This window comes from Neopsephotus bourkii, unplaced genomic scaffold (assembly GCF_033783945.1).
Source record: "Neopsephotus bourkii isolate Nb327-2 ecotype Australia unplaced genomic scaffold, CSIRO-AGI_Nbou_v1 NB_1189, whole genome shotgun sequence".
NCBI lineage: Eukaryota > Metazoa > Chordata > Aves > Psittaciformes > Psittacidae > Neopsephotus > Neopsephotus bourkii.
Window position 1 is genome coordinate 490046 of NW_026901674.1, and position 27075 is coordinate 517120.

At 40.8% G+C, this 27075-nt stretch overlaps 1 protein-coding gene across 2 annotated transcripts in view; it reads left to right on the forward strand.

Moving 5' to 3' along the window:
* ADAM12 (ADAM metallopeptidase domain 12) overlaps positions 1–27075 on the forward strand; it is a 187412-nt gene that overhangs the window by 93987 nt on the left and 66350 nt on the right. For both annotated transcript variants that reach the window (XM_061364101.1, XM_061364102.1), the window contains 3 exons: positions 11266–11344; positions 15032–15108; positions 26509–26692. In XM_061364101.1, coding sequence (XP_061220085.1) covers positions 11266–11344; positions 15032–15108; positions 26509–26692 — 340 coding nt within the window. The remainder of the gene's footprint in view (positions 1–11265; positions 11345–15031; positions 15109–26508; positions 26693–27075) is intronic.

Consider the following 27075-nt stretch of genomic DNA (forward strand, 5'->3'; position numbering starts at 1 on the left):
AGCCTGTACCCCTGGGCCAGCCAAAAAACCTTTCTGTAGCAAGAAGTCAGAATCTCTTTCTGAAATTCATCAACTGCTAAATAAGTAAAAGCAGAAGCAGTCGATGCTGTGGAGTTTCTCTTTGTTTTCTGACCGCAGGCTTGCTGCTGGAGTGGGGAGGAAGGATCCTTATGCCTCAGCCCTGCTGCCCTGTTTCCTTCCCATGTCCATCTGCTGCAGCCCTGCACACTTGTAGCCTACAGTGAGCCAGCTCACCTAGCTAAAGCCACAGGCATTGATCTGATGTTTTCCTGCAGATTTTGCTATTGAGTTAATGTGTTTAATTGGTTCATAAAGTTTTCTGACACATGGCAGTCAAGGAATTAGATGCAGTGGAAGCGTGCAGCAGAGAGGTGAAATAAAAAAACCCAAAGAAAAAAGCTAAAAACTCAATTTACCCTTAGCACAGTGTCCTGATTTTGCTGGCCATTCCTTCTTTCCTGCCTGAAAAACATGAATGTGGAGCCTGACCTGACAAACAGGGATGGTGATTTGTGTTATCTCCATTGGAGGTCCCACTGAAGTCAAGAGTTGGTCACAACCAGCCTCATATACCATGTTGTGGTAGCCACAGGTTAGAGATTTAGGACAAGCACCACTGTGGTTGTGTTGCTTTTTGGTGTACTTGCTTTCTAAGTTTCTCCTGTTTAACAGTGTAATAACAAACATAAGCATGTAACAGGTGATGAAAGGAGGGCTGTGGAGGGATAATGTCAAGCAAAGAAGGATTCAAAAGATGAATAAAAATGGCTAAGGTAAAATGCAGGGAATGTAGGAAGGAAATTAATGGGTAACAAAGAGGAAAGGAAGGAGAAATATTTCAAACCCCATCTTTGCTCTTAGATTCCTCCTCCCTATAAGCTCACTTCTTGCCTCAGGCCCATGTTTTTCTTCTGGAAACACCTGAATCACCTCATCCCAATTCCAAGTCTTATATTGAAGCAGAATTAGTTGGAAATGAGCCATCATCCTCTGTGAGTATAGCTTAACGTTGCTTGAAAAATCACTCCAGGCTTTCCAAAGTCACTTGAAATGCCATATGCCAGCAGCAGATGCAGAGTTTGGGATGTGCTCTCCTTTTGCAGCGGGTGAGACAGTTGGTACAGGGCAGGAGCAGCCCAGCATCTTTGAGCCTGAACAGTGGAGGATGTGCTCATTTCGGATGTGGGTTAGAAAACATGCAGGTAAATCTCTGTGCAAGAAATGATGTTTCTAGTAAAACCAGAGAGTGACTGTATTTTTATTGGATCAGAACAGTGTCAGCAGGAGCCTGTGATCTCATGCAGCTTTGCTTGCTCAGGTGAAAATAACCCTTACACACTTGAAAACCGCACAAGCACGCATAGTCAGCCTCCAAACAAAAGCATACAGAGTACTGAGACAGTCAGTATCTTACTGGCTGGTTTTCTGCCCCAGTAAAATTGTCCCACGCATGAAAATCACAGCCTTATCCAGAGGACCAGGCTTCAGAGCACACCATGCTGTAATTGCTGCCATTAGCTTTAGCAGGTTGCCTGAAATCTGCAGCTGCAGTCTTGTTGTGTTACCAAATTAATTGATCTTCATGGAAGTCACTGCTTTAATTGGAAAGGAAGAGAATGAGAACACCCTTGCGAGCTCTTGTCTCCACTCCACATTTGTCCTTGGCTCATAAAGGATTTGGAGGCACTATTTTGGGGAAATGTGGCATGCTTGTCATCACCATGAGTTATAGTATTGACCACTTCGAGACAGAATACAGGGCTAGGTGGACCTTTGCTCTGACAATCTGTAGCAAATCTTATGGGTTTTGCAGCTAGTTAGTTTGAAATGAGGATGCATACCAGGTTGGTAGGCTTGATAATTAAACACAGATTTTTGCACATAAATGTCCTTCCACATCTCTGCTGTCTTCATCCAGAGTTTTAAAAGGTTAGTGAGAAGGACAGAGAGACATAGGGCAAAATGGAGGCATATCTGTAAAAGTCAGCAGTGTTCCTCAAGTGAAAAGTAAGTATGATCTGCTTAGAGCAAATGTCTCCTTATTGCGGCAAGGGGAAAACTGAGGGTTTAATAAAACAAACCCACTCTTTTATGTCTCAGCAAACTGGCAGAAATGGCAAGACAGCTTCATTTAAATGAAAATGCAAATGCAAACCTGCAGGCACACACTCAAAAGCAAGAATAAGATATGGAGAGGATGTGATTGTTTGTTAGAGTCTAAGAATAAGCCTAAGCTCAGTGTCTTAGTTAATATAAGAGCCTGGCTTTCTAAAAGCACTGCAGATGCTTGCATATAACCCTCAGTAATCCACAGCGCTATTCACATGTTGTTAGTTGGATTTTAGTAAGTTCTGATTTTTCTTGGAATTACTTACATTTCTCTGTTTATAATTTTTTCCTGTTCTGACTAGTTTCCTTGGATGTTTTCAATAGAATTCTGTGCTAGCCTGAAAACATTCAGATGAAAGTACACTTGGAGAGTTTGCCCAATCTCACGTACTTCCCTATGAATGACACATTTAATTGCATGAAGCATCTCAAATAGAATTTGACAGCTTTACAACCCAGTATCTCCTAATAAAAATATGCCATCCTAGAAGTGTTACAGGGACTATAAAGAATTTCTTTTACAAAAGGCAGTACTGTGATGTTAAAAAATAATACATTAAAATATTATGTCTGCCACTTATGGTATATGTACTTCTTAGATTCTGAAACATCTCAGTGTTTTCTAGTGAACCTTTTGAGATATGAGTTTACATTACTGTGCTGCCTGTATCTGTAACACTTAATGCTGTATTCTTCATGCAAGATCAAAATGTTTAAGAAAGCCCCTAGATTATCTTGAACAAGTTTTAGTGGAAGCATAACAATAGGAAGTGTGTATTTCATGTGAAACCACAGTATTGTCATCTGAGGACCAGATCCATGGAAGGGGAGCCAAGTTGTTTGAGAGCTGTGTTAGTTTTCAGTCTAGCCAAAGCCAATTCACAACACTGAGTTGCGTAAATTTGTCCGGGTTCAGCCTGCAGCATAGCAGTGCACATTGCTTTTGATCTTTGCCATAGATCCTTCAGAGGTGTAGTAGTAGTTCAGTAGTTACTCCCAACATAATGCTTTAACTTTTGGCCTGTTGCTTCAGGGTTTCACAGCCACCTCCATGATTCTAGGTTAAAACTACTTGATGTAGCTCACACAGTAAGGTATCCCTGAAGAGGTCAGTCTGCATAGTTTGCCTAAATGTATGGAATCGTTTCCATCAAAAGTCAGTTAGACAACAAGCACTGGCATCTCTGTAGCTGACAGTGATCTGTGGATGGTGTTATTCTGGAGCCTGTACTAAAGGTGTTTGTTTTTCACGACATACTGCCCAGCTGAACCAATGATTTCTGTTATTCCACTACACAGGGAAGCTCAAGAAGGTGATATAAAATATTCCTCACAAGGAGCTCTTCTAGGACAGTTCTGTGAGAGAGATGGTGAAAACAGTCAAATGCTGCTCTGCAGTTCACAGAATGATAGAACCCCAGCCTGGTTTGTGTTGGAAGGGGCCTTAAAGCTCCTCCAGCTCCAACCCCTGCCACAGGCAGGGACCCCTTCCACTGGAGCAGCTTGCTCCAAGCCCCTGTGTCCAACCTGGCCTTGAACACTGCCAGGGATGGGGCAGCCACAGCTTCTCTGGGCACCCTGTGCCAGCGCCTCAACACCCTCGCAGGGAAGAGCGTCTGCCTAAGAGCTCATCTCAGTCTCTCCTCTGGCAGGTTCAAGCCATTCCCACTAGGTCTGTCCTTATGCGCCATTGTCAGAAGTTCTGACTTAGGTTTTCAGTGTATGCAAGAGGAGCAGTTTAAGTCAAAGCTCACAGAAGTGGTGCCATTCCCTCTTCTGCTGGAGAAGTTCTGCTATGTTTCCAAGCTGTCTTGTGAAGACAGAGCAAACCTTGTTAGTATTCGTTTCATTCCCACTGCACATCCCATGTGGGTTGTTTCTTCCTTTAATGACCATCTGACATGCAGGGTACCTGATGCTATCCCATTATCAGTGACTACACTGAGGGGCTTGGGCAAGTTTGAGTCATTTTAGAGAGAGGATTTGTTTTTACCCCTCTGCTTTGTTGGATGGGTTGTTTATCGTTGTCCGACATACTGTCACTCAACACTGGTTAGCACTAACCTCTTCATTAACGTTTTGGAATTAGAATGCTAACATAAATGATACAGCTTTGGCAAATAAATGTTTGCTATAAACATTACAATAAGTGATGGAAGCAGGGTGTGCACTGAGAGCCTGGAACAGCATGGGAGGCCACTGACAGGATTAATTTCATTTCAATCCTTTTCTATTGAAGTCTGGGGAGGTGAGGTTTATGGCTTGTCTTCCAAGCAGCCAGGAAACAAGAAAGCTCTCAATCACTCAGTGACTGCCAGCCAGGGAGGTGGTTTTCTCCCTTAGTTGTTCAAGATTTGTTTGCTTAGGCTGTTCCTTTAGTTTTCGATATGCTGCAACCAGGTGTAGTATTTCGTTTTGAAGGCAGGATGCTTGTAGGCTTCAAAAGCTGTGCTTGCCCCTCTTGTCTTCCTACTCCCAGCACACCAGAGAGGAGCTATTGATAGAGAACTTATGTTTCAACACACTGTCCAGGGTGTTGAAGCCAGCATGGCTTTAGCTTTGACATCGTAGCGTGTGTTCATGAAAGGTTACTGTCTTTGTGACAGATATTGTTCCACTTATGCAAGGGGACAGGAGTAGGGTTTCAGTATGGACTTCAGGAGACACAGGATTATATAAATTCCAACAACAAACTAACTGGGTAGAAGTACAGAGACACCTATTTCAAATGTACTGTATGATCTACTCAAATTGTCTATCGACAGACAATCTGAAACAGGCCAAAGGCTACTACCATAAAGTCAATATTGAAACTTTGGATGCTTGGTTGATTTCCTTGCTATTATAGTTTTATTTTGCTCCCCTCTTTCCCTCAGAATTGTTGTGCTAGTTAAGCTCTGCGAGTTTCCACCTTTCAAGTTCTTTAATTATGACATTGTAGTCCCTCTATGGCAGCACACTGGAGTGTTGCAGATAGGGTATTATGAAGTGGAGACATTCAATGGGAAAATGTCCAAAAGCATTTCACATCGCTTAAGATAATTAAACGAGGGGAAAGAATGGGGCCTGGTTATAAAGAAATACGTGGTGGTTTTCTGGGCAGGATGATGTTAGGTGCTTGTACATGGGAAACTCATTACCCGTGTTTCACTCATTTCTCATATTGTAATGAGAAAGAAGAATTGAAAAATGCCTCTGTGAATGTCACCTTTGTGGGTATCAGGAGGTATTTGCACTGAGATCACCACTGCAGAGCAGCAGGCTTAACAGATTTGTTTACTCCTCTGGATATACCTGTGGAGAAATACAGCAATTGAAGAAATAGCAACTAGTTCCAGTGTAAAGGTCAGACTGACCTGACTTGGGATGCTTAAGAATTAATGGAGTATGATGGTGTGAGGAGGCAGAGGTTTAGATGATGTTTTTTATCTCTGCTTATATGCCATCCTGTTTCTTCACTTCCCCCGTTTGTCGGCAAGGTTTGAAATTCATAGCCAGAGGGGTTTAGTAAGAATTTGTATAGTAGAGTGAGGCAGTACTTGAATGGGGGAGAAAATGGGCACGTTATAATGTGGAAGGCTGAGGAAGGGCAACAAGCATCAGTAAAGGTCAGATATCTGTCTGAGTTGCTGGGAAAGAGAAGCACCAAGGTCAGATTTCAGTCAGCTTTGCATTACTGGTGGCTTATTATGACCAACACTCCCACCAAGTAGGTACAACAGCTGATTGTCATCATTTAAGAAGTCATAGGAATATTTAATGTTCTTCCTAAAAGCACCAGTTCTTAAAGGAGTTTATCTGGACTGAGACATTAATCAATAGCAATGGTAAGCAGAAAAACAAACTTAAGAGAATGAAAAGTTTATGTTCCTCTCAAAAGCTCAACGGGTTCTCAATACCTTCTGTCTGTCATAAAAAGGATCCCTGTGAAACCTCCTAATCAAAGAGCGCATTGCTGGGATGCTTTACTCCAGAACAGAGATGTCCATGTGTGACCATACTTGAAACAAGATTCAAGATGAAGGTTAGGGGCTGGATTTCCAAACCATTCCACAGGATAAAAAGTTGCAGAAACAAAGATCAGATCATACATCTCAGTGCTGTGAGTCTTGCAGTGTATATGGAGGGTACCCAAGATTCATTCCTGGGCAAGTTAGACCTCAGAGTCAAAGAGCTGACAAAGCACATGCTCAGATTTGAGGCTGCTTTATACCTCCAGGAGATTCAAAAGAAAGCACAGTGCTGCTTTTAGAAAATTGATGAAGGTGTTTCTATTTCAAGCATGGGATTTTATATTAGTGTCCATTTCCAACCTCACTTTACCCCATCTCAAAGTCCTAGCTAATGCTTGATGGCGGTAGGCAGATCACACCACAGCCCTGGTATTGGTGACTGGGTTTAGGTGCCTGCTCAAGAAAAGAGGGCGAGGGTCCCTGCTTGCTCACTCGTAACACTAACAATCAGACAGTTCTAGTAGAAGCAGAGAGTTATTACTGTAAATTCTTGGGTCTATTTTGCTGGCCCTGCTTCCTGCTGAAGGAAAGGTCAAGTTTTATGCTCCATGTCAAGCCAGAGCAAGGCATAGTCCTGAGATGGGTAACAGTGAGTCACACACCACCCAGGATGTTGAAGCAGCATGCACGAGATTATCCGGACGTCATGTTGTTTGGTTTTAAAGCAGTGCTGTTGAGTCTCAGTTGCTGGGTGTCACTTCAGGTGCACAGAGCAGCTTAGAGAAACTTGTAGATTCATTTTGATAAATAACAGTGTTGGTGTCTTCCCCCTTGTATCTGTGCTGCGGCAGGATGACCTGCAACAGGGAAGGTAAGCAAAGGAGTTTCAGGCTGAAAGACAGATAGAAAAACAAACCTGTGTGCTATTAGATATTTGCTCCTTAGGCTTTTGTCAACCGGTTTCTTCTGTGTCACCAAGGAAAACCCTGGTGTGTGCTCCTGCTGTGGTGATGCTTACATTATTCCTGAGCAGCACTAACATGAAAAGTACACAGTTCTTGTTGGGTTTTTTTATAGCCTGATATTCTATACCTGGCACATTAAAGCAGAATTTGATAGTAAAATGCACGTAGCTGAATGATAGATGTACCAAGGAAGAAAAGCATTTTATTCCAGCTAGGACAAACTAGAAAAGGCTGGGTATCAGGAAATGCATCATGACAATAACATCTGCCGGGTGCAAAGTAATCTCCCTCTGAGAGTGGTGGGATCAGCACTGCTTCTGACATTTGAAGCTCGATAAGACAGACCTAATTTGATCTATAGCATAGTTGGCTTCTAGGGAGGTCATCTGTATGATCCACTGGATCCTTTTCCATCTCTAACTTGTGTGACTCTGTCTTTCTGACTCTCCCCAGGTGATGAAATGTCATTACAACCTTTTGAAATAATATAGTGCTGCCTGGAGAGCAGGGACTGATTTTCTCATTTGCAAGTGAGAGGCAGTGTGTGAAATTGCCATTCCTGTCACTGGATGGATTGAGTAAAAAGTTTGAAGTGTTTAAAACAGGACATTTCCCCCCACCCCAGACAAACTGCCTGAAACAGGTTTCAAGGGGCTGGGAAGGTGAGGATTACAGGTTTAAATAACGTTCACTGTATTCCCTGAGGCTTAGGTTAGTGGAAGCTGTTTGCCACCTAAAAATGGCTCAGCCAATCTGACAGGTAAGCTTCCTACTGATTTACAGAGGATGAGGAAGTCTATGCTGTCTGCTGCAGATCAGGGGGTATAAAACTTGTCCTTCTGAGCCATCAAAGCCTCTGCTTGTTAGTTTGACTCTAAGAAATGTCAAAGAATCCTCGGTGCTGACACACAGTGACTAAGTGCATAAGTAATTTAACTCCAGAACTGCATCTTTGGAGAAAGAATGAGAAAGTTGTGGTGTTGCCTCAACTGATTTTCTTTAATCATAGCCAGCAGTTGATACAGTTCTCAATAGCGTTGGTTTCCGTCTGTTCATGGAGTGCAAAAACCTGATAATCATCTGGTACTGCTGAGCATTGTAGCTGACAGCATCTGAAACTCCAGACATGGTGATGAATTGCACTATGATATATTAAGGTTATTTTGATCCCTGCTCTTCCAGAATTACATTGATCCAATTAGGTTAAGTAGCTTGCCATCTAAATTAATTTACTTTCCCCTATTAATCTTTTTTACTGTGGGTCAAAACCACAAATGTAAATCAATCTATTACATTGCATATCTTTGTGGGGTGGGGAGGGCTGTTATTAAATTACCTAATAGATACATATGTTGAATTCCTTGTTTGGTATGTTAAACATTATTGCTATAATTGGAAAGCGGAGTGGAAGCTGGGTGCTTGTTACACTTAGTTTTTATAACCTTTCAAGTAATGCCTTTACATGACTTGCTGTCCCTGAACACTAATGCTGTGTGCCTGTATGGCTGTCCAGCTTTTAAGATAATAGACATGCTTAAAGTGGGGCTAACGGCTTCTTTCTCTGCCAGAAATTGTTGGACTGCCTGGCAGCACGTCTTGTAGAGGTCCCCAGCCTCTATAGTGTGGAGAAAACCTTTCCTCTGGCTTGCTCCCAAACTAGCCCTAGCATTGTACGTGGCAGGAAAACAGATGTCTCAGTTATTAAACTGGAGGAGCGTTAATGCAGACTCCTGAAAAGCTTTTTTCTTACAAAGGTGGTACATGAAATTTCCATGATTTGAAATCCTACTCTGGCTTCTACATTGGGGCATACTTTTTCTTTTATTAGGTTACTCCAACAGTGGGAGTCCGTCACATTGGTTCTCTTACCAATCTTTTACTACTCACCCTGAGAATTCTTACATTCATCTGGTATTTTCATCAGGGTAGATAGCAAAATTCATCCTGATAGGGACACTGATGACAGCTACACCAGGATTATGTTTACCTGCAATTTGTTTGCCTGTCCTAGAGGATTAATTCAAGTCAAACAACCTAGGTAACGTGGCAGGTCAGGTTGCTGATCACAGCGCTCCCTTCTGGTATCAAAATCCATGAATCTATGAAATGTTTTCTGAATCTGTGCCTGAGGGTAGAATGAACAGAAGCAGAAAGGTCACCTTTATCATCACTGCTGTCAAACCCTTTGGAAATAGCAGAGCACAAGGCAAGTGTATTGCTTAATCACTTTGACCTTATGCTACATCTGTTCCCCTATCTCTTTCCTGTATTATGTCCCATCACATAAAAAATCACTCCTATATGAAATCCCCTTTCCAAAAAGTGCAGAGCAGAACTCTGTTGGCTTTGAAAGCAATGGGATCTTGCCTTTTGCAAAGGCAATTAATGCCTGCTAAGCACAGAACTTAGCAGTGTTGCTATATAAATAATAATGATAATGAAAAATGCCACTGTTCTTTGTGATAATGAGGCCATAGGAAACATGGATACAGCAAGTGTTGTTTCAGGCAGGTCCCTGTAGAGGTTGCAGGCACAAGAGGTGAGACAACTGTTGGCATCAAGCATGTCTCGTGTCACCATGGGGTGGTTTAAGGTGTCCCTGTGTAGCTGGTTTGTGAAATATATGGAGTATCTAAACACTAGATGCTTGTTTGGCAACTACATCCCATTGTAGGTGTAGTGGTTGAGGTCCAGAGCAGGTCCTGTACAAGCCACCAGATGCTGCAGTGTTTGAACATTCAGTATCTATTAATATGCTTTTATTTCCCACAAGCTGAAAAATGTAAAGTGAGAATATTCTTTATGTTGGGGTTTGCTGTTTTAATCTTTAGATGTTGCAGTTTCCTTCTTGATGTGGCCTTGTTTCATTTGTTATTTTTTTTCCTTCTCTCTTAAGATAGAGGCTTTTAAAGATGGGTTTTCCTCTCTAATAACTCTTTGTTCAGTTCCTAGCACAACCAGATCCTGGTCATAACTGAGCCATTGGACATTAATGTGGTGGAAATAAATCAGTAATGGAAATTAAATGTGTGTTCAAGTTCCAGTTTTAATGTTTATATAAATTGCAAGAAACATACAAAGACTCTGTACTACTTCCCACTAGTATATTTGCAAGAGTGCAGCATTAAGCAGCTTTAAATAAAAGGAAGAGCCTGATTTGTTCAAATGAACATCCCAAGGGCGAAACACCTCTTCGAAGAGGAGCAGAAAGAACATGGTGAAATGCTGTGCGAAAGATTTTCAATAGTCCAAACTCACCAGTTTTCTGAATATGATGGTGGCATTTATCTATGGTTTTCTCTGTATTGTGCTTCTGCATTTCACTAGTGTTTGTCAAAACTCAAGCATGTTTGTGTTGAGTGCAGCTTAAGACCTATGTTAGGAGTAAATGTGAATATGTATTCTTCCTTCTGGCCTTGTTAAAAATGTTCTTTAGTTGAAAACCAGATCAATAGCAAGACTTCTTTTATATGTATATAAGCAGAAGATGCTTTCCCTGTCCCATGGGTTTCTACAGGAATGATTTTTTCATAGTTGTCACACACATGCCCCTCTCTATAGAGTTCTAGGAAATGGTAATTGCATTGTATCATTGCCAAAAGCATGAGGGGAAGAACTAAGAGCATGAGAACAGAGAGCCTCATCACAGACATGGCCTTTTACTGTCTCCTGATGCATCATTTCAAGTTGTTAGATTTCCATTCATGAATATCCTTTTCAGATGATCAGAATAAATCCAGTTCTCTAACTTCTATATGCTCTTGTAGTGTTTTAGCTTGAGTTTGTTCCCTTTACCAAGAGCTAAGCTAGTCTTTGGGTGGTCACATGCTGATGAATACAACACATTATGTAGTAAACTAAGTAACACAGGGAGAATATTTTACTTTTCCACAAGCCATCATTATTTAACAATGCTCCAAATGTCAGATTTAATGTAAAATATATTGAAAATGATGTGGAAGATTCAATACTGAAATGTGGAGTCCTTATACAGAAGAGGAAGCAGTCTGGAAAGTTGTAGTCACAGTTAATGAAGGAAATGTTCATGTACTGCAACGTCAGTATTTGGAGTTATATCTTTCCTTATTTCGCTCACAGCCCCGGTAAGTCATTGTATCTTTAATGCTTGGCTTTGATCGCTATCTTAAACGGAACCACTAAAGGACAAAGTCACAGTGATGTGGCCTTCATATTACATGTGCTCTATTTTTTTCCAGCGGCCTGTTAGCCAGCAGCTTCACAGAGACCCATTATTTGAAAGACGGCACTGACGTGGTCCTCGTACGCAATTACACGGTAAGGTTGGTGTTTCACAGGTAGATGATGCTTCACTGTTAAACCCCAAGGTTCTCTCTGCCAGGATCTGAGCTGTGGGATGAAACAGCTCCATGTGTGATCTTTTCTCATTGTTGCCTTCAGTACCTTTTTTGACTGCTGTGATCCTACACATGAATTTCTAGAGGAAGACAAGGCAAGCTGTTGGGTTTTAACCAGGTGACTTTTAAAAGCCGTAAGATTTATTCAGCTGCTTGAAAATATACCCATTAAAACGTTAGAATAAATGAAGCCATTGTGGATCAGTTATGGAAGAAAGTCGTGGTTCAGTCAGGAAGAAAGCCCTAAACATCTCATTTCCATAGTGCAGAAGTTCAGATCAGAGGTGTTGAAGGCTTGGGTATGTTTCTGCATTTAGGAATTTGGGAGAGGGGGCTGGTTCTTTGGGTATACTTTTTAAACCAGACCATAAAACTGTTATGGATACACGTGATACTTAAATATATATGTGTATACATAAGTAGGTAGGTAGGTATGTGTATATTTATGAGTATGCATATATATAAAAATATGGGTAACATGATCCTGGTTAAAATCAGTAGTTAAAAACTGCTTTTTATAAATAGAAAACAGTTTAAAGCAGTAATGTTTTTTCCTCTGACAGTACAAACGCCTTAATTAGAAACAATGCAGCAAGTGATTTTAATTACAAAGTTTATCTTTTCTCTGCCTAAGTCCTATAAAGTATTGGTTGCGTTACGTTATTTATTTACTGACACTGTCAGAAGAGGCATTGTGCTTTGTGTTCCCATCCGTAACAGGCTTTGCTGGTGTCAGTGAAAGGCATTATTTCTATGCATAACATCTCCCTTCTGAAAAAGCATCTTCATTATAGCTCCAAGTAAAGCAATCATTTTGAAAGCTTTCAGTATTTTCTTTCTCACTGGATGCTCATATCTTCTTCTAAATCAGTTTAGTAGTAAATAGTCATTTGTTTTAGAAACTGGAAGGCTGTATAGACTCCTAAAGGAAGTAAGTGGAAGAAACGAAGCACACAAGTCTTTGACAGATTAACCTACGTTAATATGAATATGTGTACGGCTAATGGTAGCTAGACTTTCCCTTACTAAAAAATATCTGTTTTCATAACAGCAGTAAGTCATGATTAATACTGACAATGCATTTTGCTGCCTAAAAGATAATTTTTTTGAGAGAGATCACCGAATTCATTTTTCATTAAATGTTGCAATATGGTTTCAAAAAGATAAGTCCCTGTGATTTTATTTTTATATCTCTTCTTCACTGAGGACATCAATATAGTCTGTAGCTGTAACCAAATCCAATTTCCTATTGAAAAGTTGCTTAGTCAAATTCTGCTCGGAGGTCGAACTGAGTCAGGTTTGTGGAGCTGTCATCTGGGGAGTTTCTAGCACATGAATCAGTGTCTACAATATTTTTTCTGGTTTATAGCGCTTGAAAAATCTGCAGTTGTCAAAAGCTGGTGTTTATTAAATGATCTCAAGTAAAGGTAGAGTTCTGCTTTAAGTCTGACAAATCAGCCGTGGTAATTAATTGTTTTTAGGGGGTCATCTATTTTATTACTGCTTTACAGGAGTAAAAAAGCTTTGATAGGAGAGGGGGGAAAAAGAAATCCTGCAGTTCAGTTGAGTTACTGAGCTAGAAATCAATTTTCTACCAGTCCGATTGCAGGCCATGGTCTGATAAGTTTACATTTTCGGTATTGAACTTCGGCATCATATAGCAGGTGGGTCTGAGAGAAACTGTGAAATGGGCCACAACAGGGAGCTCAAAGTTAATAAAATGACAAGTTGTATGTGGAGAGGGAAAGATATCAGGCCCTTTGCCATAATTCACTTTGATAAAGACAGCTAGACTGCAGCAGCAGGCTGCGTGGGACGAGATGTCAGCTTGCCCTCCCCATTCCACTCACTACTGTGATTAACAGTGATGATTAACCCCAAAGACTGCCTTCTTAAGAGCTCTGCCTTATACTTAACTTGAAGTGATGAGAATAAACCTACTTTATATTTGGTTTTAGCCTGTTTCACGATCACTATATAAGTCCCCACTCTATACTTTCACTATATACTATCAGTGCTGAGGTGGGGGACATTGTTTTTTCTCTTATCAACTGGATGCATGTAACTGATAACATTAAATTAAAGAGAAATAGTATACATTGTAATATACATTGTAATATACATTGAAAACTTTCACAACCCTGGCAATTTTGACTGAAGCAATCTTTTCCCCCCAAATTCAGTGCATGACTTCCACCCTTCTATTGCCACTTTATCCTTTCTAATGAGTTACTCAGTCTATGAGTCCTGATGATAAAAATACCCAAGACTAAAAACCTATTACCCTGTTTCCATTGTTTTTTTCACTGAGAAAAGCTATTGAGATTTAGAAGGTCTGATATTACTGTTCCATGTTCAGTTGCTCATGTTGGAAATACAAATGCTTTAAGCCTAAGCAATTATTTTTCATGGTTATAACCTTATTTGGAGAAAATTCATATCTGAATTATTGCATCTTGCCCAGCATTTTCATGGCTATTGCTTTCTTTAGCAATATCAAGGTGGTCTTTAGAAGTCTGCTGTGTGTGAGGCTTTGTAAGTGAAAGCCATGCCCCAAAACTGAAAAGGTTAATTAATGCAGCTGGATGGATGTGAATGAACCCAGTAATAAAAAGACACAGTGAGATGACTGTCAGGTTGAAGCATGAGTGATAACTTTCCTTTGCACTAATAAGATAGGAACCTTTTACAGCAGTGCTTTCAGTTTCCAGGTGGCATTCAAAGGAGTCATGAGAAAAGAAATGCTGGACGTTGACACAATCATGGCTTTCCAGCCAGCCACGTAATTGGGAATGTAATATAACCTTTAGTCAACAATAAAATTAACCTTGATTCCAGACAGATATGTGTGTGTGCTGAGAAAGTATCTCTGTTGTGGGTGCCTTTTGCAAGCAGTGGATTATTAAGGAAATACAATAACCTAGCCACAAAATGAAATTGGATTGTTGCCTCTCAAAATAGAAGACCCTCTTATACTTGGTTGTCCTTAATAACATGCAGCCACTCGGTTAGGTAATTCAATAAAAGGTTTCCTTTCCAACTTGTTTCCATCCCCCTTCATTTGCTCTGTGACTTTTTTCAAACTATAGAGTTTGGATTGGCCTTTTTGTACTTGTCTTTATGCATAGCTGCCTTCTATAGGCATACATAGATGCAAATACCCTTAAATAAAAATATGTGTCTCCATAGAAAGTAGTAATGTGTCAGCCAATCTGTTAATTTGATTAATTTCATAAAATATTCCATATTATAGCTTTAAACAAAATAACACAGAAAACGGTGGTCAGATGGGCAATTTAAACGTTATTGACCCTCTTAAAAACATAACCCAAGAACAAACATTACAAACCAGAAAACTCCCCTGACCCTTTGGTGTTTAAAAACCACCTAAGGTTTCCATTTAGGAACAATCTGGAATCTTTAGTAGAGTGACTTTATTAGTGAATATTATGATTTAGTGGGACAGGAAAGGTGTTGTGAGTGTTTTTGAATGTTGTAGCCTGAAAAAGATGCTCCCTTTCAAGTAAGGGGGGCTAAAACCAGTATGGAAACTAGAGAGCAAAGGATGTTCCTGACTACTGAGATGCTTTCTCTTTTTCACAATCAGGGTCACTGCTATTACCACGGCCATGTACGAGGGTACCCAGACTCCTCAGTCAGTCTCAGTACCTGCTCTGGACTCAGGTAAGCCAATACTTCACTAATACTTGAGCTCCTTAAGAAATCATCTTTGTACCCATTGAGTTTGTGGTTTGCCTTTTAATAAGCATGTCAATATCCACTTTCCAAATACCCATTTTTCAAACATCCATTTTTCAAATGGTGGTGCAATCTCCGTGAAAACATTTTCCCTCTAGTTGCTTTGATAATAGATAGCAGTTAGGTGTTTTCCATGATGTCCCTTGTCTCTTGCTGCCCATCCTTCTCTATGCCCCTTTATAGCAGTGTGATGCTTGGCACATTTTGGAGCTGGCAGTGTCCAGTACCCCTCCAATCCCCCTTGTCCTCAAAGCTGTGTCACCAGTGATGGCAGGACTCCTTTGCAGCTGTGAACTCATGCATGGTCCAGCAGCCTCAGCAGTAGGAGAGATTGCTTTAAAAATACGGCTGTGGAGCTCCATAGGTCGTGTTCGTGGCAGATATGATGCTCAGCATTAGGATTTAGCTACTTGCTAACACAAGAGTAACAGATTCGTATTGCTGAAACCCAAACCTCTTCTGAGCTTGAGAAAGGAACAGGCTGACAACAGTTTAAATGCACAATGGACACAGTTCAGGAAACAATTATCTTCCTTACTTGGACAATCAGAGACTGGTATTTACTCACAGAGCTGTTCCAAATCACAGTAATTAACTGTAAATTGGCTCTAGTGTTCTCCCTGGAAAACCCAGTTTTCCTGTCAGATTTCCAGCTGTCTCAACCTTTTCTGGGTCTAATTTATCTACAAGCAGCATGAGTAGCTGGAATCTTTTTCCCTTGATTTTGCATTTTGCGCAATAGTGGTATCATCAAGGCTTTAATAACAGAACTGTGGGATTGACAGCAGCGGAGAGAGCAAAGAGTTTGTTACCAAGACCCTTACCCCTGTTCAAGGGACCCATTTGCAGTAGCAGATGGATTCCTGGGGCTCATTCCTACGTGGACAAGGGCCTTATGGCATCTTCCACAGATTTACTCTAATTAACCCCTCACATGGACCATGGCAGTCTGCGTTCACCAGTCATGCTCTCAGTCTGTAAAAATATGTGTTGCTCCCAGCATTTTAATTACAGGTATTGCTTTGCTGCAAGCTCCATAGGCAATATTTGCACCATGTAGGACAGGGTCTGCACTGATGTCTTGTTCAGGAGTTACCTAAGAAATTACAAACTCTCAAGAGAAATTGCTCTTCTCCACATTAAAAGCATTTTCTACCTTCTCTAATGTGCTGTTATTGTCATTGTTGAGCCCATAGAGTTGTTTCCCAGTTTTAGATAGTCAGGTATGTCAAGGTAACATATGCTGGCAGTGACATTTTTGTCTCATCTGGCACTACTGCAGATAAATCCCCAAAGTGCAAGCTGAGAGTATTAAGCTCCTTCCCCACAGGAAAAGTGTAGCAACATCTTTTTCAGAACAAAGTCTCCCTGTTGACTTACTCCACAAGACTCACTTCACAGCCTGATGGTGAATAGCAATAACCTCCAATCAGTACCTGTGCTTGGTCCAAGCCAGTGATGTCTATTTGAAAGCCATCATAATGCACTGTCAGCAGCTTGAACCATCCAGGCTTTCTCATTAAAACTGGTTAGGAATCAAAGATCAGGTGGTGTGAAATCCCAAGGAGCTGCTCTGAAGTTCTGAGAGCACTAAGTACCTTCCAGAATCAGACCCACAGGTCACTGTATATCTCTGCCACCAAAACATTGCTGTGTCAATGCATCCCTTCAGAATGCAGGTGGAAAGATCTAGTTGATCTTGATCAGTGTTGCAGGAAGTTGATCAGTGATCAGGAAGATGTCCCTGCTCATTGCAGGAGGATTGGAATAGATATCCTTTAAAGGTCCCTTCCAAACCAAACCGTTGTATGATTCTGTGATTTACTAGACGTGATCCAGTCTGAAATAATATGAGGAGAAATAGGACAGTTCAAAAGTACTTCATGGCTTACTTTGCTGGCAACTTTACCAGTATTACAGCTTGAAAGAATAGTTATGGATAGGATAGGATAGGATAGGATAGGATAGGATAGGATAGGATAGGATAGGATAGGATAGGGTAAGATAGGATAGGGTAAGATAGGATAGGGTAAGATAGGATAGGGTAAGATAGGATAGGATGATGTACTTGCCCACCAATTTGCTGGAGTGGGGACTCTTGTTTTCTCATGGCATGACAAAGACTGCAGGGACTTAGAGACATAAGCCATCATTCGGTCATGGAGCCACATGGTGCAATCCTTGGAGCAGTCGTTCCATTTGCAGCAGCCGGTGGAAGGAAAGACTGGTCTCATTCTCAGGGTCTGTTCCTGGCTTTGTGACAGTTTCTAAGTGAATTGGACAAACCTCTCTGTCTCAATTTCTTCATCTGTGAAATTCATTTAATGATCCTTACCTACCTCACACAGCTGTTGCATGGAGCTGAAGTTTCAGTGCCTGAAAAACATCTAAGGAAAGGAAGTGCAAGCTGTTAGCTCACTGAAATCTCAGAGCACTAATATCCTCCCACTCCTCCAGACAAGCACCTTGGGCATTGTTCCAGGTGTGGATAGGTAGGGACTGTGTCTTTTCCCCCAGATTAGGAGAGTTCATTAAAAGATGTGAAACTAGTCATAAAGAATAGGTTCCACATTTGGTATGCTCTGAAGCCTGAGTGCTCAGCAGTAGTCAAAGAAGCAAAAAGGTTCATAGGAATTACTGAGAGAGAAATAGAGGATAAAACAAAAAAAACTTTGTTACCACTTTATAAATCCATAGTGAACTCACATCTTGAATTCAGTTCTGCTTTTCCCTTCCCCATCTCCAAAAAGGAAGCATTATACCCAAAAAAAGTCACAGAGAAGGGCAAAACTTATGATCAAAGGTAAGGAACACCTTTTATCCAGGGAGAGAAAATAGACTAGGATTTGTCACTTTTGGAAGGAGATGATGGAGAAAAGGGATATGATGAGAGAAGACTGAATGTCTTGCTGAAGAGGGGGCAATTGCTGACATTTTTCATAACCCCAAAATTCGGAGACATCAAATGAAATTATAGAGCAAAGGGAAAGTACTTTATTATTCACCACCTAATGAAGCTGTGGAGCTCCCTGTCATCGGTGGGTGTCAATGTAAAACGTACCTGTAGATTCAAGAAAGAAGAGACAATTTGGGGAGGAGAGAAAGAAGGGGCATCTCTAGGGCTGTCAAATCCAAAGATGGCTCATGTTGTCAGAGCTGGGGGTACCAACTCTGCTGTGCTGCTTATGTTCTTGTGTCCTACTCCCAAGTATCTGCTTTTGGCCAGGGCCAGAGATAAGGCGCTGAGCTGGAGCAACCTTGCTCTGACCTACTGCAGTCATCAAGTTCTCATGGTACAGACACACCGTTGATCATTTGAGAGGTGCTGTTAGCTAGTAAATACAGCACAGTTACTCCATGATGAGCTACAAGGAGAATCAAGTGTTAAATCTACAAACTAAGACTGTTTAGGTTTGACTAGCTGACGTTTTTCAGGCAGGTAGAGGGGGTGAGATATAAAGATAAATGAGAAGTAGACCCATCTCTCCTGTACACACTCACTTATTCCAGCTATGTCACATCCTCTCAGACATAACATTCAAGTGCCTCGCTTCACATAGGATTGAAATGGCATAAATAGTTGGATGGACACTGATAGCTGCCTAAAATGCAGGTTAGAGAAGAATATAATTGTGCCATAATCCATATCCTGCTGCTCCTCCAGAGGAGGAAGAGCTGAATGGCGAAGAAGAGACAGTAAATGCTGAATGCAGAAAATGGGAACAATGGGTAATCAGGATTTCCGGCACTTCCATCTGGATAAGAAAGCCAATTAGACTGTCAAAGCCTGTGGGAAGGTGAAGGTACGACAAGGTCAAGTCGTTTCCTTCCTGTCCTCAGGAAACACCCTTCTGTTTGTCTAGCTCAGAGGCTCTTCAAGTCCTTAGCAAATAATTTTGGCCTGTAGCCAGCAGACACATCTTCTGTGATGAATTTGGGTAGACTCAAATGATTTTTCCCCTGTTCCTTTCTCTGCAAGTGCGGAACCTAGTAAATACACATTAAAAAAAAGCAGCCTGAAAAAGGGCACAATCTCTATGGTCCAGGAGCTGGCAGAGGATGCTGACATGGGGGTGTTCAGCTACAGTGATGCTTCTGGTGGGTGAAGTTTCTGTCAGAAATGCTTTGCTAGTCTAAGGATAGAAATCTCATAGGAAGCCTTTTGAAAACACCAAAACGCTCTTGAAAGTTCTAAGAATCCCTTAGAGTTGCCCAATTTCTAGATAATAAACCCATTAACACATACAGAATGTATTTCATCATTGTCCAGTCCTATCAGTGACTGAAAGATGTTGTGTCCACAGAGAAAGTGATGGGGATAAGGCCCCAGAACTGATCAGACAATTGTTTTTAATGGGATTACATGGTCATGCTACACAAGGCCACCAGCGTTAGAGCCATCCATTTTCCACATGGTCTGGCTGAACCCACTGTGTCCCAGACACAGTCAGCTGAAGAGGGGGGTTAAATATGACACTCCAGACATCAACTATTTAAAAAGGGAATGGAAGTAGGAAACCAGTGAGAAAAAAACCCTTAAATTCCTCATATTCCTCAAGCATGATTTCCACACAGAAAGGGAGATTGCATCCAAAAATGAGGTTAGGAGAAAATCCCAGCTGAGAAAAGCTCTGGTTTGGATGTGTGCTTTCCTCCCGTACTGTCTGAAGAGCTTTTGTTTCATATAAACATCTCACATGGTTTGTAAGTTATCTGACCGTGAAACTACTGGAGGTTTTTGAGCTCTACGTACAAAGCATTCAGCTTCTGGGGTTTCATAGCTTCTGTATTCTGGCTGTTTGAGTGCTAATCAGCTCCTGGATCATGATCCCTTCTATGTTCTGAGATGAACAGCATGTCCACTCTTTGACAGTTGTGTGCACACTGTCCCTAGGTGCACAGTGATCCCCTGAGCATCACTGCTGCTGCCAGGACAAGCATGGCAGATGATGTGTACCCTGCTGTTTGAACCTGCCCTTCCTCCATCAAGTCTGTGTCTGACAGCACTTAATTTAAAAGCAAAACCCAAAACCCTAGAAACTGAAACTAAATATCTTTTTATATTGTGTAACTTGATAAAGCATTGTATGGACCTTAATGTGATGTGCAGTTTTAAGTCAGTCCGCCTTCTATTGTTATGCCCTTTGCTGCACAGCGGTAGAATATGTGCTCACTAAATTGGCGCTGGTGCCAATGTCTCTTTCCTTCTTCATTCTTCTCTGCTTTCCTTGCTCTGCCTTGTCATCCTCCCAGTTGAGTTTGCATGTGACGCTTTCTCTGATAGCACAATTACTGCTTCTTGCAAGCCAAATGCTGGACATGAAATTGCATTATCGCTTTCAATTCAAGTAACTCCGTGCTTAAATTCCAGGCATCAAAGTTGCAGAGCAGTATGCATTCACTCTGGACAAATCTGTCTTGCACCAAGAAATGATTAAGTGTGTGCTACAGTAGTATCTGCATATGACTGTATTTTAGACACTGTGCTATAGAATATATTTTCAGCTTAATGAAAGGCACTGACTGGAATAAAACCTATCTGACTAATGATGTGTCTGCATGAGAACACCTCTACCAGCTACTGCTTTAACCTCCCTTTGAGATGTTGCCCTTTGCTGATTTGGGTCAGACTTGTTATTTTAATGAAACCCTGATGTGCAGTATAGTAGGATAATGGTATTAATTGGGTCTTGTGTGATGGTCCATCAATAGATAATTATTGTCTGTCGTTACTAAAATTTACCCCATTTTAAAGGTGGGGAACTGATGCAGAAAGAGGTGAATTGCTTGTCCAAGGCTGTGGTGGAGACAGGAGTGCTTCTGCCTCTGAAGTTCAAGTCCCATTCTCTAGATTTCCTTTTTTTTTCTTTTTAAGTGAAAGAATGACCAAACCATTTGGAAAATATCCAAGGATCACCCAGACCATTAGAAAAACAGTCAATACATCATCTTTTCATTTATCCCAGTAGTATTCATCTGCAACTATCAACACATACTAAAAGTGAAGTTTTCAATCATTACTACATTTTTCTTCTTCTTTTGTTTGTTTCTCTACTTACTGTCCTGGGAATTTGTTATACAAAGCCCTAGGAATGGAGAATGTATAAGTAAAATAAATTAAAATGCCCTATCACTTTACAGATCACTTTCTGATATCATGCACGTTGAGAAACACTGTAGTGAGTAACTGGGGTACATCCATCGTGAGCATCATGAGAACAGCTCCTCAGGGCCACAGCGCTCCAATTGTTTAATCTATTCACCTACATTTCATTGTAATCAGTGATATAGCTGTGGGACCAGATCCTTCACTTTTGCAGCTGTACCATTAATTATGAAATGAAGGTCCTATAGGATTTTAGGTGGTACATGAGCATTGCACGATTATTCACACTGTCTGTGGGCAGAAGCAGACTTAATGTGAATATGTGGTGTGTAAGGATGACAGCCCTCTATAGTCAATTGACTTCTTACAAACTGAAAACATCTAGAATCCTCTTCCCGTGGTAATAGAGCTTTTTATTATTGTTGTTTAGCAATGAGTATAACTTTGAGCTTCATTAAAACCAAATGTTTAATTGCATTCACGGATATCAGATTTATTGATTTACTTAACTTTCCCTATATAGTCCTGCAGAATAATATATAACAGTTTCATATGGTGCTGTCCTAGCCAAGTTTTACTTCAACATCACAGTTTCTCAGACAAGTATGTGGTGATGGTTTATGTTGGCTATGCCTTTGCTTCTGCTGACAAGCTGGAAAAGAAAAATCCCATTTATATTTTGAGATTTCCTAAAGCCTGTTGATTTATGGGATATGACTGGCCTTGCATGAGGCTTTGTTTTGGGCTTTCTTTTTAAGAGAAACAGTATCACATTTGATTTTATCGACAATTTAAATAGTGGGATTATTCAATCAAATTGTATTTTCTTAATTGAGAGATTCTTGGCAAGTTCCATAGCAGTTAATAACAAATTAATTATTTAAGTTATATTTTAATTTCTTTTTCATTGAGATGGGAAGTTCTCCCATCATAGGCCATCTCAGACACACATTCCCCATGTGTCCATGTGGCACATAATGGCATACAGTGGGCAAATACCAGTGAGTTGTTCACGTTTGGAGCTGATAGCAGCAGTGGGGATGTGGTTTATTTGGTGCTGACCACCAGACATGGGCAGGAATCAAACCCTGTTGAGAGGTAGAGTAAAATATTAGTTCAGACTCAAGACCACACTGAAGTTGCTTCCAGTTGGCTTAGAGCCTCTGAAGTGCTGTCTGGATATGCTGCATGGTATAGTTTTTTTTCTTCTTCCCTCTTAGTGATGAAAGGGAGAGCGTGATAGTTCTAGATAGGGTTTGATTTGTCTCTTGTCTTCCCTGCCCAGCTCATTTGCAAGATCTTTCTGACTTCCCAGCATCAGTACGGTTTGCGACTGGGAAAAAATACTTATGCCATGAATTAGATACGTGATGACCAAAAAATGCATGCTTTGTATTGCATTTTTCCCAAGTATTTATAAGCTTGGGAATTCTGGTAGTCTTTTGCTTGGTAGAGGTAATGGTAGAAATCCAATGGATTTTGGTAAAAGCTGGTCATAAAGAACAGACACTTAGAATCATAGAATCATAGAATAGTTAGGGTTGGAAAGGACCTTAAGATCATCAAGTTCCAACCCCCCTGCCATGAGCAGGGACACCTCGCTCTAAACCATGTTACCCAAGGCCTCGTAGTTGCAGAGTCGCTGAAATCCCTTTGGGGCTCCTTGTGTAATTTTTGGTTGGTGAGCTATAGTTTAGCATGCTGTCTGTTTCCCACATTGGAAAACATCGGTTTATTTAATGCTTCTGAAAAATGGAAGAGTTGCGTCATCTTCTTTGGAGAACATATGCTGGTTCGGGAGTGTGGAGAACCATGTTCAAAAGGAAGGCACAGAGATAGTGTAGGAGTAACAGAGGCTTCTTTGAAACACCTGAAAGAAGGGGAAGGAAAAAGAAGTGGATTTATTTGACTTGCATCAAATTCTTAGTACTGAGTGACTGGTAGGTGTCGTTCATCTAATCCTGCCACACCAGCAAAAGAAATAAACCATAGATTCTGATGAGTTACATTTTTAAGGTGCTGTGCTTGGCACTGATTGATGGTGGGGAAAATGCAATTACAGGAAAAGAAAATGAGTCAAAAACAGAGAGCTGGCCAAGAAAATTCATGTTTGATATTCATTATCTTATTAGAGATGGTCACAAGCCAAGCGCTGATAGCTTGGAGGCAGCACTCAAAGGCTAAGTGTGCATTAAAGGAAAAGTATATTTTCCTTTATGCCGAATGTGCAGATTTTTTTGCACTTTGGGATTGCTGCATGTACAAAGGTGGAAGTGTTCTTAAAGGCTTATGCTGGATGGGAGTCTCGGTGCAAGTTGTATTGGCTGCCCTGGCTCTGGTGTGCTCAAGAGAAAACAAAATTAATTACTCTGGTATCTGATCATTTGTCAATGTAACAATAAAGAAATGAGAGAGCTTTACCCAGTAAAAGGCTATTACTGAGTCTCTCCCTTTCTAGTGTAAATTATTTAACTCTATTTTTTTAAGTTAATGTTCTAAGCAGGATAAAGTTTAACATTAACAATAAAACCCCTAATGGATTTATGTTGTCAGTAAAGGGAGATGGTCAGGCTGGCCCATTTCACGCTAATGACTAATAGACTTCTGCCTCCATCGCTGGTTCCAGCTGCCTCCCAAGTTAAATGATTAATTGCACAAGAGAAAGACAACAATCCTTATTTGATTGTGCTGATTACAGAGTTGCTGATTATTGGAGTAGAGGGAATACATTGTCCTGTTTTCCTAAGTTCTTCAAGGAATAAGGCAAATTGGAAGTAAAGCTGTAGGGTGTAAGGTTACTCAAATCATGGGGTGACCTGCTTGGAGGTCTCTCATATGTCATGTATGCTGTAGCGTATCCTGGCTGTAGCTACAAGGATTACTGTGATAAATCAGTACTGCTTTTCCAGCTGTGATCCATAATACACAGCATGCCTGTAAATAATATATCTCACCTGATTTGCCAGGGGTGCTGAGGAAGCTACAAACGAATTATCAGACCCTGGTTCTTGGTTCTCATCAGTAAAGCAGGCTCTTGTGAATGCTGCTGCACAGCCTTTAGTATCGTGGGGTTCCAGTATTTTTACTCTCAGACGTCTAGCTGTTCTAGTTAACAGGAAAATGGTCATCTCTTGGCATGGCTGAACTGGTGCTAATGATGTTTTATAGCAAAAGTGTGCAGTTAGCTTCAAATGAAAATGTCAGTTAACTGCTTAGAGGGCTGCAGACTGGCGTTTCTTCATTGTGCCTTGCTAAGAATAGAGCAGCTAGGGCAGACTTTTCCTAATAATTTGACTTTTTATTTTTAAATCAGTCTTTATAGTGTCATTAACTTGTTTCTGGGTCCTTCCCCTTTCTCCTTTTTTATCTTTCTTTAGCTTTCTGCAGAAGAACTGCATAGAAACACATATCAGTCTCACAATAGTTGTAGCGTCTCCCTTTTGTTGCAGAACAGATAGAAATAAAAAGAGCAGACACTTCCTGTACACCAAAAAGACACACTAATAAAAGACAGCCAGCCTAGGGCTGAAAATTATTGCTGTTCAATAGCATACATAGGCAGCACAGAGCAATCCAGAGGAGGAATTGAGGAAGAATGCCTTGGTCAATTAAAGGTTTCATGGAATTCCAGGTAAGTAGATTGTAATTATTGCTGCCGAACCTTTGCCAGTGCTTAGGGATTAATGTCGCCATAATTTAAAGACAGGGAAGAAATGTGTAGCACAGTGCACTATTCAGTGTAGCATCTAATTGCTAAATGCTTACAACACCCCATAAGCTAATGGTTATCCCTAGTTTAGAAAAGAGAAATGGGTTTTAAAGGGTGACTTTCCCTCGTTACACAGTTACCCAGCAAAACCTGATATGCAGCTCAATATAGGAATTATCCAGGCCCCTCCTGTGCAGTTGACAGTGTGTGCTCAGGATGCAAGTGAGACACGGAATATGAAATTGCTTTCTCTTACAGGAATTTCTATGTGATCCCTGTCTGTAAACCTGCTTCATTCCTTCTTATGCTGTGCCAGTCCTGCTGTAGCGTAGAGCAGTGTTCACACTCTGTGGTCTCACAGTTGCAGTTACAATTACTAATTGCAGTGATATTGTTGGAGATCACCCTGCTTTATGCCATGTAGTACCGGAAATCCTATTCCAACATGCCTAGACCATGGACACCCAAACCACACTGCCTGTGTTTCCTGTGCTGAGCTGAAAGAGCAGCCTTATGCCAGCAGCTTCCTCAGCATGAGGAATTGGGAAGATATTCAGCCTTTTGTAAACTTTGTTTTACTATAGCAGGTCAAAATAACAGGGCAGGAAGAAGAACAAGAACCCAAGCAGGGCTCTTATTAAATGAGTTGATGTATTAGATGTATGTATCTGATGTATACATGAAGAGTGTTTTTTGATTACAAGGCAGCGCATAAAACCCAGAATTGGCTATGTGCCCTAGGTTCTTCCACATGTCTCTTGGAGCATGGTGTTGTATTTATCTCTTCCTAATTCCCTTTTCCCCCCTCTTTCCTTTTTGCATACTGTAGCTCAAAGTACTGCAACAGGAGTGCTGTCATTAATGGAAAATCTTTGAGATCCTTAGAGAGCAGGTGGTATTGCTGTAAAAATTATTATTTTTGGTAGCAAAATGAATTAAACAGGAACCCACTGGTTAATATATCTGAGCTTCGTTCTGCTGCACCACAGTGCAATATTTAATAATCCCTTTCACTACTGCAATGCCTCTTTCATCTGGCAGAACTGATGCTTGCATCAGCGTTTGGTTTAAAAGGTATAATGCACACTGCAGATCATAATGAATACTTTCCCTCTGTACCTTTTCTTACAAAAGCATTTCACCATGCTTTTGTTCATTACTGTTTGCCATGGGTCCTCAGAAGCACACAGATCATGACTCCACTCAGCAGTGGCAATGCATCACTGTGAGAATGGAAAACACATAAAACACCAATATAATTTTGCTCTACACAACAGCACTTCAGAAGCGGCAAATTTTCTTTGAGCCATTGCTTCTTTTAAAGTATAGTGTGCTGCAATGGCAAATATACAGCTTTGATGTTTCCTGCTCCCCTCAACCATGATGTTATAAATCAACCTTTTGCTTTTTCAGACTCCATCGTTATTAAAACTTGTTGCAACTTTGTTGTAGACAAACATACGTTAACTGTTGAAAACCATGCATCTTCCTCTGTTCTCTTCTGTAACAGGGGAATTATTGCATTTGAAAACAAAAGCTACATTCTGGAGCCATTGGAAGGTGCTATAAGTGAACACAAGATCTACCGAGCAGAGAATTTGAAAATAGCCCCAGGATCTTGTGGCCACCAGCTGGACATCCCTGCCATGGGAGCTGATGACAATGACACATCGCACCATTCTCAAGCTGGCAGGGTAGGTAGATGATGCACTTTTATGCTTCTAGTTTGCTGAGCACATCACTGGTAGCATTTCCATTTCACTGCCTATCATAACTCTCTGTTACAAAGAGTCCCTACCGAGCAAAACATTAAACCATATAGTCAACTACTGTTGACATCATGTGCTAAAGGGCATGCTTAAAATTAAGCATGTATTTACATGATTTGCTAAAATTTTATTCCTTTTTCTTAATCCTGTGTGCATAGCTTGCTTTTTACTTTCCTTTTGGTAATGAGATGGCACAGAAAAGTTTATAGTTTCATAGTATGGTAATATATTTTGGTTCATGTATGATTATAGTTGGAATTTAAGACCCCATAAGGACACTGAACAATGTCTGGAAATGTTCTTACCCA